The following is a 15,516-nucleotide window of genomic DNA, read 5'->3' as shown; positions in this document are numbered from 1 at the left end:
AGTCGTGTCCGTGCATTTACGCATGAACTGTTCTACATAAGCTTCCCAAATTTTAATATGTTGTTACTGGTGACAAAATGGAGGTCAAGTTCAATAATGACGATTTTGACTTTTACCGTTCAGGAGTTATGGTTCTTGAAAGATTGAAAAATGGTGTTTCCAGTCGTGTCCGTGCATTTTCTCATGAACCATTCAACCAAAGCTTTTCAAATTTTAATATATGTTGTTATTGATGACAAAATAGAGGTCAAGTTCAATAATGACGATTTTGACTTTTACTGTTCAGGAGTTATGGTTCTTGAAAGATTGCTCATTAAAACAAACATTGAAGTATTGATACATCGATTTTATACTCTATAAAACTTGGTGAATATACATTTTATGTTATTATGAACATATAAAGATGATAGAAAAAGAAAAGAATTCAATATTATGATTTGTACTTGCATTCAATGTTATTTTAATATTTTATCTTTGCACAAAAATAAACCATGAAATAAAAGTATATATTGTGAAAGGTGACAAAAAATGGGAAGTAACTCAAATTTATTGTTAAACAATTTTGAAATAGACAAAAGTATTTATGACCTAAAGCTACAGTAATTAGTGTTATTTAATAATGTGTTTGACACCAAAGCTGTCATGTGAAGCCATGCACTTTAATGGGTCTCATAATTTGACAGTCATCACAGCTATTTGAACTTGATGTCTAGGAAGAATTACAAATTTTAACGTCCGCTGTCTAGGAAGAATTAAGAATTTTAATTGGCAATCAGTCTGTCAGGCAAGAATCCTGATTAAAGCGGTCATTTACGAATTCACAGGTAATTTGACGACCTGTCATGTATTTAAAACAGGTATAGGGTGAAATTGGAGTTGTGACTTGCAGAATATGGATCAGTTGACAGGTATGGTACATGTTGGCAAAGGTCAGCTATATCTGGTGTATGAAATAATTGTGACGTTCATTATCACTGAACTAGTATATATTTGTTTAGGGGCCAGCTGAAGGACGCCTTCGGGTGCGGGAATTTCTCGCTACATTGAAGACCTGTTGGTGACCTTCTGCTGTTGTTTTTTTATTTGGTCGGGTTGTTGTCTCTTTGACACATTCCCCATTTCCATTCTCAATTTTATGTCTATCTGACTGGATTTATCTGACCTTGACCTCATGGTCATGGATCTGAAAAATGTGAAATTTATAGGATTACTTGTAGTAAAACCTTTATCTTTAAGACTTTTAACATAAAATCATTGACTAGTGAAGCAGGTAGGACTTTTCTGCATGTGCACTCTTTGTTTAGTTATAATCATTAAACTTATGTTCAGTTCTGTTTCTTTTCAGGAATTTTATTTAAGGAAAATCCATGGACTAATTACAGACTTTATTTTCTTTATGCCACTCAAGGTAAACAAATATCTTTTTAGAAATTGCTTTTTGAGATTATGAAGTACATGTTTTTATACGCCCGTCAAAATTTTAACGGGAAGTATAATGGTATACACATGTCCTGTGTCCGTCTGTCTGTCTGTCCATCTGTCTGTCCGTCTGTCCAGTGTAAACATGTCGCACCGTAACTTGAGAACAACTTATCCAAATTTCATGAAACTTGTTATAGTTGTTTCTTATGATGGTCAAATGATCTGTATACTTTTTGGTGAAAATTAGATTTAAACTTTTTGATTTACGGCACTTTGTAACTAAAACAGGGGTGTTTTTTTTTTCATATGTCGCAATGTATCTCAAAAACGATTCTTGATTATGGCTTAAAACTTTAAACACTTTTTAGTTATATTAATCTTGATATCTGTATACTTTTTGGTGATGATTAAAAATTTCATTTTTGAGTAATTGAGTATTTTGTTAAAAAGGGGGAGGGTTTTTTTTACATGTCGCGCCATATCTCAAAATCCATTTATGATTATTGCTTAAAACTTTACACATGTCTTTGTTATATTAATCTTAAGATCTGTATACTTTTTGATGATGATTCAAAATTTCATTTTTGAGTGATTGAGTATTTTGTAAAAGGGGGAGGGTTTTTTTACATGTTGTGCCGTATCTCAAAAATAATTTATGATTATTGCTTAAAACTTAACACTTTTTTGTTATATTAATCTAAAGATCTGTATACTTTTTGGTTTTGATTCAAAATTTTATTTTAGTGATATTTATTTTTTTGTAAAAAAAAAACCAGGGTGGGGGGTTTCCCGACGTGTCTCAAAAACTACATGTATATATAGTTATTGCTTAAAACTTTCGCAGAAACTATATATGATTATTGCCTATAACTTCCAGATAAGACGTCGGGCGTATCATGCGCTCATGGCGCAGCTGTTTATTAAGTTTATATTTTCCTGTTTAATTCAATTCAAAGCTTTATTTATAGTTGGCATGTTACATAACAAATAAACATAAGCTCTCTGAGCTTTTATAACCGACAAATACCTGTGTCTCTAAAAACACTACAAAGGACCTTCTTTGTGCACAAAGGAGCACTAAGGACCCCAAAAAAGTTGGAAATGAGCTCAAAGGACCTGAAATTGTTTATAGAATGGGATATAAATAGTGATATCTGAAGAAAAAAATATTGACTTTTATAAATTGGTATTAAAGTTGAAGATTTATGAAACCGTGTCTGTAATCTGTATGACATCAAACCACTGTAAAGTAAGGACACATTTTGAAAATATACTATTAATTGAATGATATAATAAGCAAATGTTGACAAATATTTGATTAAAGTTAAAGTAATTAAGAAATAGAAGTGATGAAGTAGCAAGTTAATCTCCTGAATTCGACAGCTCTTTCACAAGCAAAAACCCCATAACTGAAAATATACCAAAAACAGGGTTCTACTGCATCCCCACAGTAGGAGTCACAAACTGTGACAAACCCTGCAATCAATGTAGAATTAAGAAGATGTGGAGATTGTTTGTCAATGAAAAAACTACACACCAGAGTACTGCAGAGTACTCTTCTTCTAAGTTTTTCATTGTTTCTTAAGAAATTCGAATGTTTTTTCCAATAAGACAAGATTTTATCTAATGGTACTTATTGATTGAAAGATAACAAATATCCACATATTGACAATTATTTGATTTAAGGTAAAGGAATTAAGAAATAGAAGTGATGAGGTAGCAAGGTTGTCGGCATCACAGAATTTAGTGGAAGAATCAGATGTTGTATCAGCAAGCCATGGATTTGAGTATCTTCTACTTTTGGTAAAACATGAAATACGATTTAAATGTCAGATTTATAGTAACATTCACAACTTAAAGTCATAAGAAACCTATGCATATGTTTTTTATAACTAAATGGATAGTTTTCATTATACAACTTATGTACATATACTTTTTTCTGAGAAAAATTCTTTAATTTGTCCACATTTAGAAGAAGTTTACCTTTTTTTGAATTGCTTGCTTCCAGGAAGCAATTCGCCGACATATTTTACGTATGCATAGTGACCCGAGCGTAAACCTCCTCGTAAAAATCTTGTGACCACAATACGCATGGATTTGTCATTGAAATAAACAAATATCGGATTATACATGTTGAACGCGTGCTCAATACCCATGCTTTTTGTGATTTGTTTACTATAAGGTGACAATCTGTAAAACTCAGCTTCAAAACACGGCATTTAATGAGCAGCCATATTTGTTAAATCATAACAAACAGAGAGAAAAAAAATGACGATTATATGATATATTTGCGAAAATAATGTAAAATCGTGCACAGAGGACTAAGTTTATGATGTATGTACATGCATTGGTTCAAGAATTGGACAAACATTTTTTTTCACCACTCACTCGTTTCATATGACTTTAATATATCTAGAATACTCGTATATAAATATAAGAAGATGTAGTATGGGTGCCAAAGAGACAACTCTCTATTCAAGCCACAATTTGTAAAAGAAAACCATTATAGGTTAGAGTAAGGTTTATAACATAGAGCCTGGGATCTCACCAAAGCAGCCAGCATTAAAGGGCCCAAAAATGACTAATGTAAAACTATTCAAACAGAAGACCAAATGGTCTTATCTATATAAAAACCAAGAAACATTCATAAACCACATAAACAAACAACAACCACTGAACAACAGGTTCCTGACTAAGGACAGTCTGGTGCATACAAATGCAGCAGTTTTAAATGTTTTAGCAGGTGCCAACCTTCACTGGAATCAGTGGTATAACATTACAACATAGAAAGAAACACTATATATATGAAATATCAATTGAAATGTCTTTCTATTCAAAAGAGATATTAACAAAAACAAGACAACATACACTGAACTAATTAATTTGATCTATGACACAATATAAATACAACATGTAAAACAATGTTAAAAAAGTAACATTAACCTCGGACAAAATGGCATTGATTAAAATAACATACACATGTGACTGTAAATTTAGAAATTATTTTGTGCAATTATTATTGCGATTTTGTATTCATGGACTTAAATGCGATTTTAATTTTTACGATTTTGAGTCAAATCCTGTTTAATTCATATGAAATATTTGAAAATGCAAGTTAAATTATTGCGTTTACAACTCAGTCGCATTTTTGGCATTAATAAAAACCTTGCATCAATTTCTGAATTTAACAGTACTTTAAATAATAATTTTGTAGTTAGGAGTATTGAAATATATTTAACAAAATAGATTTAATGTACATTGTACAAGAACAGAAGTGAAAGTTTATCGTAATATTAAACACTTTTCAAAGTTGGTACATTTAAAAATAGTTAGACAAGATATAACTCAAAGGAAGCAATTATTGAATAACAAAAATGCGTTATAAATTGTGTCAAAAGGTCAAATCAACCATGTGTATGCTTTATTGGTCAGTACATATCAGCCATGTGTATGCTTTATTGGTCAGTACAAATCAACCATGTGTATGCTTTATTGGTCAGTACAAATCAACCATGTGTATGCTTTATTGGTCAGTATTATTTTTAGCTCACCTCACCTTTTACAAAAATCTTCTCCTCTGAAACTACTGGGCCAAATTAAACCAAACTTGGCCTCAATCATCATTGGGGTATCTAGTTTAAAAACTGTGTCCAGTGACCCGGTCAACTAACCAAGATGGCTGCCATGGCTAAAAATAGAACATAGGGGTAAAATGCAGTTTTTGGCTTATAACTCAAAAAACAAAGCATTTAGAGCAAATCTGACATGGGGTTAATTTGTTTATCATGTCAAGATCTATCTACACTGATAATTTCAGATGAATCGAAACAACCGTTGTTGGGTTGCTGCCCCTGAATTGGTAATTTTAAAGAAATTTTGCTGTTTTTGGTTATTATCTTGAATAATATTATAGATAGAGATAAACAGTAAACAGCAATAATGTTCAGCAAAGTAAGATCTACAAATAAGTCAACACGACCCCTTTAGGAGTAATTGCCCTTTATAGTTAATTTATTACATTTTTCATAAATTTTTGTAGATTTTTGGAAAATATTTTCCACCGAAATTATTGGGCCAAGTTCATTATATATAGAGATAGTTGTAGCATGAAGAATTTTCAGTAAAGTAAGATCTACAAACACATCACCATCATCAAAACACAATTTTGTTATGAATTTATCTGTGTCCTTTGTTTTTAAACATATTAAAATATGCACATAGACCAAGGTGAGCGACACAGGATCTTGAGAGCCTCTAGTTTATTTACAGATAGGAGATATATATGGTAAAGATCCTCTTGGAATGAACTTATCAGTTGAATACTGGTTCCCCCAAGAAAGTAATATGCATGAATCTGTTTACCATTACAGATCTCCTCAAAAACAGGTAATTATAGTTATATAAACTAGCATTATTCTCCTTAGAAATATCTTATATCATCCTGGTGAACAGGAAATTTTGAAATAATATCACATCCATAACACTACTATCTATAAGAAAATAATTTCAGATAGCATCACATTCTAGCAATATAGCAACACATTACCATGATGCTAAAAGGCCCTGTGGAGAACACTGAAACTAGTACACATTTTTGTTTAGGGGCCAGCTGAAGTCTGCTTCCAGGTGTGTGATTTTCTTTCTGTGTTGAAGACCCTTTGGTGGCTTTGGGCTGTTTTTTGCTTTCTGGTTTGATTGTTGTCTCTATGACACATTCCTGTTTGCATTCTCAATATTGTCTCCATCATAAAACATTGAGAAGTGTTAAACTTTATTCTCTGAAAAAGTGACATGTGTATCATGCACTCATGTTTTAGCTGTTTATAATATGTATTTGCCTTCATAAACTTGAATTTTTAGCTCACCTGGCCCAAAGAGCCAAGTGAGCTTTTCTCATCACTTGGCGTCCGTCGTCCCTCGTTAGCTTTTACAAAAATCTTCTCCTCTGAAACTACTGGGCCAAATTAAACAAAACTTGGCCACAATCATCACTGGGGTATCTAGTTTAAAATTGTGTCCGGTGACCTGGTCAACCAACCAAGATGGCCACCATGGCTAAAAATAGAACATAGGGGTAAAAGGCAGTATTTGGCTTATAACTCAAAAACCAAAGCATTTAGAGCAAATCTGACATCGGAGTAAAATTGTTTATCAGGTCAAGATCTATCTGCCCTGAAAATTTCAGATGAATCGAACAACCTCTTGTTGGTTTGCTGCCCCTGAATTGGTAATTATAAGGAAATTCTGCTGTTTTTGGTTATTATCTTGAATAATATTATAGATAGAGATAAACTGTAAACAGCAATAATGTTCAGCATAATAAGATTTACAAATAAGTGAACAGGACCGAAATGGTCAGTTGACCCCTTTAGGAGTTATTGCCCTTTATAGTCAATTTTTAACAATTTTTCGTAAATCTTAGTAATCTTTTACAAAAATCTTCTCCTCTGAAACTACTGGGCCAAATTAAACAAAACTTGGCCACAATCATCATTGGGGTATCTAGTTTAAAAATTGTGTCCGGTGACCTGGTCAACCAACCAAGATGGCCGCCATGGCTAAAAATAGAACATAGGGGTAAAATGCAGTTTTTGGCTTATAACTCAAAAACCAAAGCATTTAGAGCAAATCTGACAGGGTTAAGGTGTAACACCACTAATTCAGGCCCGGCCAGAAAGCACATACCAGAAAGTAGTACATATTTAACACAAAATAGTTCCTACGCATGGACATATCTTTCAAAATGTGTAGAATATTTTATTAATTTTGGTATCAAATGAAAGCTGCATAACTGGTGATCATTGTAGAACAATTTTTGACTGATAAATTTGAATAATAAAAAAATGGCATGAAATTTAAAAAGGAGGGTACATTTTGCCTTTTTGTCAGATCGGAAGTACCTGTTTTGGTACATCCATAGCTCCGGGAACCAGTTCTTTCTTATATGCAATTAAAGGTATGTTGATTTTTTCAGTACAGGATACCAGAAGGTGTTGCTTTGAAATGCAATGATTGCCACTTTATTTGAACTTAAAATAAAAGAGGTGTGCCTGCTTGAAACGGAGGAATTTAACATAGAAAGCAATGGGACCATGAATTAGTGGTGTACTTCCTTAAATTTTTTTATCAGGTCAAGATCTATCTGCCCTAAAAATTTCAGATGAATCTAACACCTGTTGTTGGGCTGCGGCCTCTGAATTGGTAATTTTAAGGAAATTTTGCTGTTTTGGGTTATTATCTTGTTTAATATTATAGATTGAGATAAACAGTAAACAGCAATAATGTTCAGCAAAGTAAGATCTACAAATAAGTCAACACGACCCCTTTAGGAGTAATTGCCCTTTATAGTTAATTTATTACATTTTTCATAAATTTTTGTAGACTTTTAGAAAATATTTTCCACTGGGACAAGTTCATAATTGTAACAACAAGAATGTTCAGTGAAGTAAGATCTACAAACACATCACCATAATCAAAACACAATTTTGTTATGAATTTATCTGTGTTCATTGTTTAATATGCACATAAACCAAGGTGAGTGACACAGGCTCTTGAGAGCCTCTAGTTACTTTTACATATTATTATTTTGTACTTTTTGTGGGGCTATATTTATCTTTATGTGGCTAAAAAAAATATGCACTGTCCAAACTGGCAACTGTAAGATCTGTATTGTGGTAAGTTTTTCTTGTTTTTATATAAGTTCTTATTTCTGGGAAAAAAGCTTTTTTTATTTATTATGTTTCATTTTTCAGGTGTCTCTAAATAAATTTGTACGTCTAGCTGGAGACCTACTGCCACCTTCATTGTATGTACCTTATATCAACATGTTGACGGGGCTAGCCAGCAACACTCAATCAGCACTCCATTGTTTTGAACTACTGAAAGCAAATGGTCTAGCATCAGGTATTCAGATAGATGTAATGGGATAAACATAAATATCATTTCAATAGTTTAATTTCATTTCACACATGATTCTAGAAAAAACAAAAAACTTTCTGCACGCCATGATGGTAAAACACCTAAAATAAATAATCTTCCACATGCCATATGGTTAAATATAGTATTATGTATCGCATTAAACATCAAAACATTTATTTCATTACAAATTAAAAACATTGGATGCATGTTCATGTTATAATGGTAAAAAATTAAAAATAAAAAGCAGGGTCTATAATTTGGCTGTGCATGCTTTCAAACTTTAAACTGTAATGGATTTCTACGATTGACAGGTGGTCCCTCAAGTTCTGTATCCTGGAACCATATCTTTGTCTCTCTGAACCAATACTACTCCAGCTTGAGACGAGAGACACCAACCTCCTCAGAGGTGTCACAAAGAGCTCCCCATATCAGAGGCATAACATTAAAGGAATTGGAGGGACTTGTTTCTGTCTTGAGACTTGCCAATGTTATTGCTGAGAAGGTAAATACAGTGATAATGACACAACTGATGTTATTCTTAATGAATACAGTCTTCATGAAAAACTATGATTAACTTAACTGATATGTGCTTATATACAGACTTCATGAAAAACTATGATAAATTGAACTGATGTGTGTGGTCCCAACAGTTTAGGAATAAGGTGCCAAAACAGGGCCCAAATAAACTGTTATTTTGTGTCAGAAACCTATTATTTGTCAAATATTTAATTACAATCCCAATTCAGACCTGTATAAAGTATGAATATTGTGTCCATTTTTTGCCCCCAACTGTTCAGGGCTGCAGTTGTAACGAGCTGCTCTTGGCGTCTGCGCCTGTCTGTTTGTCTGTCTGTGAATAATTTATATGCATGTAATATATTTTGAATGAAAGGTGATGTTGGTGAAGTGTACAGTTTTGTCTGTGGTACATACTATTAGGCAAGTCGGTGTGCATGTGAAAGTTTTGTTTACACATACACATTCCTCATGAAGAGAATGAATCTGTTGCTTTAGTTATTATTTGTTTATAAGAAATTTAAGAGTGTCTTCTCTTGTTATTTGCATTTTTTTGTGTATTTATTTATTTACAGAATGAGAATTGCAGAATAGCCTTTTGTGAAAACCAACAGTGGTCCTTGATTGTCTGCTTGTTCGGTCTTTTAACCTGCAGTGTACCACCTGGTCTTAAAGCACAGATACTACTCACATTATCAGCTATAGCTAAAACACCTGATATTGCTGCTAATCTGTGGCAAACATTAGAAGTTTCTCAGGTACAATACATATATGATTTAATTTTGTTTTTTATATGATTGCAAAATTTGCAGTATATTGTTATCACATTGTCCCAAGACATTTCGTTTCTGGACAATATCTTTAGTATCAGTAAATAGAAATCTATGAAATTTAAACACAAGGTATTATAACCACAAAAGGTAGGTTGGGATTGGTTTTTGGGGTTATGGTCTTGACAGTTTAGGAATAGAGGCCAAAAAGGGACACAAATAATAATTTTTCTGGTTTCCAGACAATAACTTGTGGAACAGTGTGTGGATCTTTCTGAAATTATACCACAAGTTTCCAAAGTATTTTATTTTTTTTTATGTGAAAAATTGGTTAATTTTAACATTTTTGACATTTTACTACCTTTTACAATTTGTATTTAAGGATTTTTTTAAATTCAATTCAATTCAAATCTTTATTGCCATAAAAATACATATTTATAGTGTGTGACACAACAAAACAAAATGAAAATAAAAAATATTAACAAGATCATTGTTGTACACAATAAAAGTAAATATTTTAAGAGTCCCCTGTCCTCAATTCAATAGACTGTTTTAAAAAGGATCCTAGCTTATTTACCTGAATGTGTGAAATTGGGTTGAGTATATTTGTTATTTTATCTATGTCATTTTAAAAAACTTATAAAGTGGATATTCTTATTTATCAATTTATACCTTTAACTGTCAGAAACAATAGAAGTCTCCTTGAACACTGACAAGTCTTATATACCATACCAATAAAACAGTAGATGTCTTCTAAAGCACACTAACACGTCTCCTATACCATACCACAAGAAACAATAGATGTCTCCTAATAAATGCTACCAATTCTCATACACCATACCACATAGAAATGTAAATGTCTCTAAAGTACATAAATAAGTCTCAAATACCATACCACATAGAACAAGTAGAAATCTCCGCCTGAAACCTAACCAGTCTCATATACCATACCACAAGAACAGTAGATGTGTTCTTATAGACAATAACTAGTCTCGTGCATCATACCACATTTATCTTTACTACTATAGATGCTTAGAGTAGAAAAGGAAATGTTCAACTAAGATGGAACATTTATCCTGCCGTACTGGATACTTGATATCATACCCAAAACTTTATATTAACTATTCTAATTTTATTAATAAACTAATATACTAAGACACCATGTATACACAGTATACTAAAATCATATTCACAATCATTTCTAAATCTATTATACTATATAATATGAAAATAATAATAAATGTATCATTTGGCTTTCTAGGGGGCTACTCGTTAAAACTTACAATAAAACATATAAAAATAACCATATGAAAAACACTACCTACTTAAAACAATTTTTTAATTAATTAAAAAGTAAATGTCTAAATTATGCAATTTAAAAACCTGCAGTAGCGCCCTGACAGGTGAAAAATCAATTTAAGAAACCTGACTGGTAGAGCCCAGACAGGTATAAATTTGAAAAATGAGAATACCTGCGGTAGATCCCAGCAAGTACTTTTAGAACCTGAGTGGTAGAGCCCAGACAAGTATGAATTTTGAAAAGTGAGAATTCCTGCGGTAGACCCCAACAGGTACTATTAGAACCTGACTGGTAGAGCCCAGACAAGTATAAATTTGAAAAATGAGAATTCCTGCAGTATATTCCAACAGGTACAAAAAATAACTTAATTATCACCCTAAAATAAAACAAAGCCTAAATAAATTATAAAATGTATTAATGAATTGGGGGAAAATAATTTCCCTGAAATTAAGTAGGCCAAATTGAAATGAGTAGCATGAGTGAAAGCCCCCAAGAAATGATACATATACATATAAAAAAATAAAATAAAAAACCATACTAAAAGATTTAACAAAAATGTAGTTTTGATATACATTGTAGTACCCAATATGTATAAAAAATTTAGGAACAACACATTTTGCTTTGTGCTTTGCAAACAGTTTTTGGGTCCGTTCTACTATAATGTATATAACAATCGGATGACCATCTACCTAAAGTCTGAATAATATGGTCCTCGACCCCTGTCGCTGCAGCTGATGTGGCAGCACCAATTCAAAAAAGATTGACCACAAAATTTACTATCATTTTACCCTAATCTGAACAGGGACTCTTGAAGCAGCGCTATAAATGTATCTCTAGACAAAGGAGCTTTATTATAATCATCGTTAACAAATAAATAAGAATCTGGTCTAGCTCCATAATTTTTTCTTACTTGTATATATCTTCTCATCAAATCAACTGGGTTGAAAATATCATTTTCAAAAATAGTAATGTTAATACCTTCTCGAAATGGGTCACATTTGGAGGAATTCAGATGTACTGTGAAATTTTGAAAATTTATATCGAAATCAATGTTTTGAATTAATAGTGGGTCCTGCCTGGCAATTCTACTACTATACGTAAATTCACCACATCGGAGAAATCCAAAAAAAGCTAGATTAAAAGAGCACTGTAACATTAAGTCGACGAATGGAGAAAAAACTCCTTTCTGTAACATACAGCACAATTGTTTCAAAATTTGAGATGTAATAGGTAATCTCTTTTGTTAAACATTGTTCTGAGACTTTTTAATACCTCTCAATATACACTCTAAGCGTGCACAATTTGACAAAGGATCAGGATATCCTATTCTTAAATAATTATGCCTAATTCCTGCTAAATACAATTTAATTGTAGCATGGGCTAGCTTAAGAGAATTCTTGCAATAGGTTACAAAATAAATTAAACAATCTTCATCTATTATAGGCACACTATTTATATGATTCTGATTAGTCATAGCCATAAATGTTTTGAAACATAGAAATCCAGAATTATAAGTCTTTCTAGTACTTATACATAAGGATGCCTTCCATAGTTCTTCAACTTGTTTAGTTAGACCATCATTAAATGAGCTGGAGCTAGGCAAGGTGTGGGTATCTGATCTGCGTTTGGTGCCAGCTTTCGAAATTTCTTCATCTGATAACGAGAAATTGAATCTGCTATTGAATTTTGTGTGCCAGGAATATGTCGTACATGAACCACATAATTATGCATGGCGAAATGAAAAGTTAGCTTCCTCATTAACTTCATTATACTTGGAATCTTTGAACGACCTTTACTAATAATTTTGACAACGCTTAGATTATCACAATAGAAAAGTATACGTTTTCTAGACCTATAATGCCCCCAAAGTACGCAAGCCATAACGATTGGGTAAAGTTCGAAAAATGCAATAGAGGATTCTTCTGTCAATATTAAATCTTCCGGAAAATTGCATTGAAACCAATGATTTTGGTAGAATCCACCAAAAGAAGTTAATGTTGCATCTGTAAATAGTTGCATGTCTGCAGCCTTAACTATGTTGTCATTCAGAAAAAATGAAACTCCATTCCAATTATTCAGAAACTTTGACCACATAACTAGATCGAGTCTGCAAGCCTTGATATGCACATGATGTGATAGTTTTTTAACCCTAGTGGACAACTTAATCAGATGTGATACGAAAGACCTCCCAGGTACAATAACTCTGCAAGCAAAGTTCAAAGGCTCAATAGTTCTCGTTTTGTGCATTTGTTTCGCCTACTAAAACTGTCAATTATCTCTTTAATTCTAACAATTTTCTCTCTAGGTAGACAAGCTTCCATTTTACTTGTGTCTAAGGATATACACAAGGACCCTCTGTTTTCTTAGCTGACAATGGTATACCCAATTCTTTGAACATATTTAACAATCTGGTCATAGTTGCTTGTGGTTCAATGACTAGAAAATCATCTAGCAGATGCAGTATATTTTTAATACCATGTTTATTTTGTGCAATCCAACATATAGCTGTAGAAAGTGTGTCAAATGTTTTTGGACTAGATCTGCATCCGAAGAATAACCTTTTGAAAAAATAGAACTTATTATCCCACTGTATCCCATGAAAAGGCCACAAGTCCTGCTTTAGAGGCATAATTTTAAATGCGTCAGTTATATCGGTTTTAATTAGCCTATTTCTTCATTAAATGTATTGCATCATCAATAGTAAAGTATTGTAAAGAGAATTCTTCTTTGTTGATTAATTCATTAAGGCTAGGGTGATCCGCATTTTCATGTGGTGCTGACAAATCAACAATCAAACGCTTCTTTTTTACTGTATTTGTGTTCGGCGAGTCCAATAGGATTGATACAAAAGTTTGTGTATGGAATACTATCAAAAGGTCCCAGCAAATACCCCTTAGATACCTCAGATTATAATAATTCAGATACACATGATGGGTTTGATAAAGCTGATTTCAGATTTTTACAAATGATCGAGCTAGACGGTATAGTCATCAATCCTGTATGAAAACCTGAACTTAATCTGTCAATTAAATACTGCTTAAAATCAGAGTCAGGATGATCACTCAAATATTTGGATAACATGTTAATTCTAATAGGTGTAGATACTGAAAAGTCCAAGTTGACTTGGGGATCTAAAATTTCTTTTGGTTGTTGGACCCGATCCTCTGAGGCCCATTGTTTCCGTATTTTGACTGCATACACATTGTTTTTGGATGCTCCCCTTGACAATTCAAACAAACATGCTTATTGCGACACCTTATAACTGAACATCCTTTAATGCCATTGAAATTGTTACAAATTTCCCGACCTAAATGAAATGATCTGTTTCTTCCATAGGAGTCTACAGATTCATCATTCCTTACTCTGCTACTATGACTGGTTTGGTTACAAAAACCAGAAGTGTGGAAAGTGCTACCGCAAATGTTGCAGCTGTTCGGACGTGTATTAGCAAATATATTACAATAGAGTATTATTTCTAATAGACCAATCCACTGCTATGTTGTTAAAACACATATGAGCTGCGGCATCTAACGAAAATCTCCTGTGGTATTCATAAAAGCCCTTACCTGGGTAGCGAGCGGCCATATGGACTATATCCCTCTCATAAGTATCGAGTTCACTTCTCCTGTGGGGAAAGGCAGAGCACATTACACTTTTATATATACTAAACGCCTGGATGAACTCTCCAATGGAAAGAGATCTAGTTAGCCTTGGGTCAGTTTTGTAATTCTTATCATCCCCATCAAACATTTCACTAGTCCCCGACCCCATGTAATACGGAATAAGGAGGGATGCAAGGTTAATGTCCAAACCTGATATTATGTTCTTCCTCAGCTGGGGAGAAATAGTCTCCACGAATGGCAGAGTTTCCGCTGAATATCCCCTAGATGTTCTCACACTTCTCGCTTCCTGGTTTTCACTTCCAGCTGCCGCTGCTGGTATAGTGGTTCTATTTAAAGACGCATATGCCGACTGCAAGTTATGGGAATTCCCTGAGTTGTTTATATCTTCACTATGCCAACTTTCGGTTGAAGTGAAAGTAGATACAGCTACTTCTTCCTGATGAGTATTACCGCTAAAAGAGAGTTCACCTTCCTGTTTAAAGCCGACACATTTTGCTGAAGAGACTGTACGGTCGACGATAGTCTCGAAACTAAGTTTATAAGAGTTCTTCCCTCATTTGATGAAGTGGTAGTTGGAGCCATGTGATCCTCTTGAATCTGAACTGGTGCATTATTGGATCGCGCACCACCATATATGGTATTTGCTTCATCTGCTATGTCTGATGTATCCACTGTTTCCGTTGCAGTATTGTCACTTTGCGAAGAGTCTTCAACACTATTAAGAATTCTCACTAAGGTCAACCTTTTAGCGTTTTTTGGCACTTTAAGTTTTAATCTAGTAACTTCTTGACGAAGTCTTAATAGAGTCCAATTTTCTTTCAATACCGAGTCGTATTGTGGTTGTCCCGTAGGTCTGGGACTGACCGGACCCATCACAGCAAAAAATTCAAAATAATCACTAGGATAAGTTGATCAATAAAGTCGTTATTAACCAAACTTAAAAACAGGTACAAAAATTATTATCCAT

General features: G+C 33.2%; 1 protein-coding gene and 1 pseudogene across 1 annotated transcript in view; one reads left to right on the top strand and one right to left on the bottom strand.

The window, feature by feature from the left end:
- The window catches only part of LOC134686951 (nuclear pore complex protein Nup205-like), an 83,640-nt gene that overhangs the window by 20,450 nt on the left and 47,674 nt on the right, over positions 1-15,516 (top strand). The window contains exons 9-14 of the mRNA XM_063546822.1: positions 1,346-1,408; positions 3,109-3,225; positions 5,692-5,808; positions 8,175-8,325; positions 8,652-8,842; positions 9,432-9,614. Coding sequence (XP_063402892.1) covers positions 1,346-1,408; positions 3,109-3,225; positions 5,692-5,808; positions 8,175-8,325; positions 8,652-8,842; positions 9,432-9,614 — 822 coding nt within the window. The remainder of the gene's footprint in view (positions 1-1,345; positions 1,409-3,108; positions 3,226-5,691; positions 5,809-8,174; positions 8,326-8,651; positions 8,843-9,431; positions 9,615-15,516) is intronic.
- On the bottom strand, positions 11,026-15,422 carry LOC134686360 (uncharacterized; annotated as a pseudogene).

This window comes from Mytilus trossulus, chromosome 10 (genome assembly GCF_036588685.1).
Source record: "Mytilus trossulus isolate FHL-02 chromosome 10, PNRI_Mtr1.1.1.hap1, whole genome shotgun sequence".
NCBI lineage: Eukaryota > Metazoa > Mollusca > Bivalvia > Mytilida > Mytilidae > Mytilus > Mytilus trossulus.
Note: the sequence above shows the minus strand (reverse complement) of the source record. Positions and strands in the feature narration are given on the sequence as shown.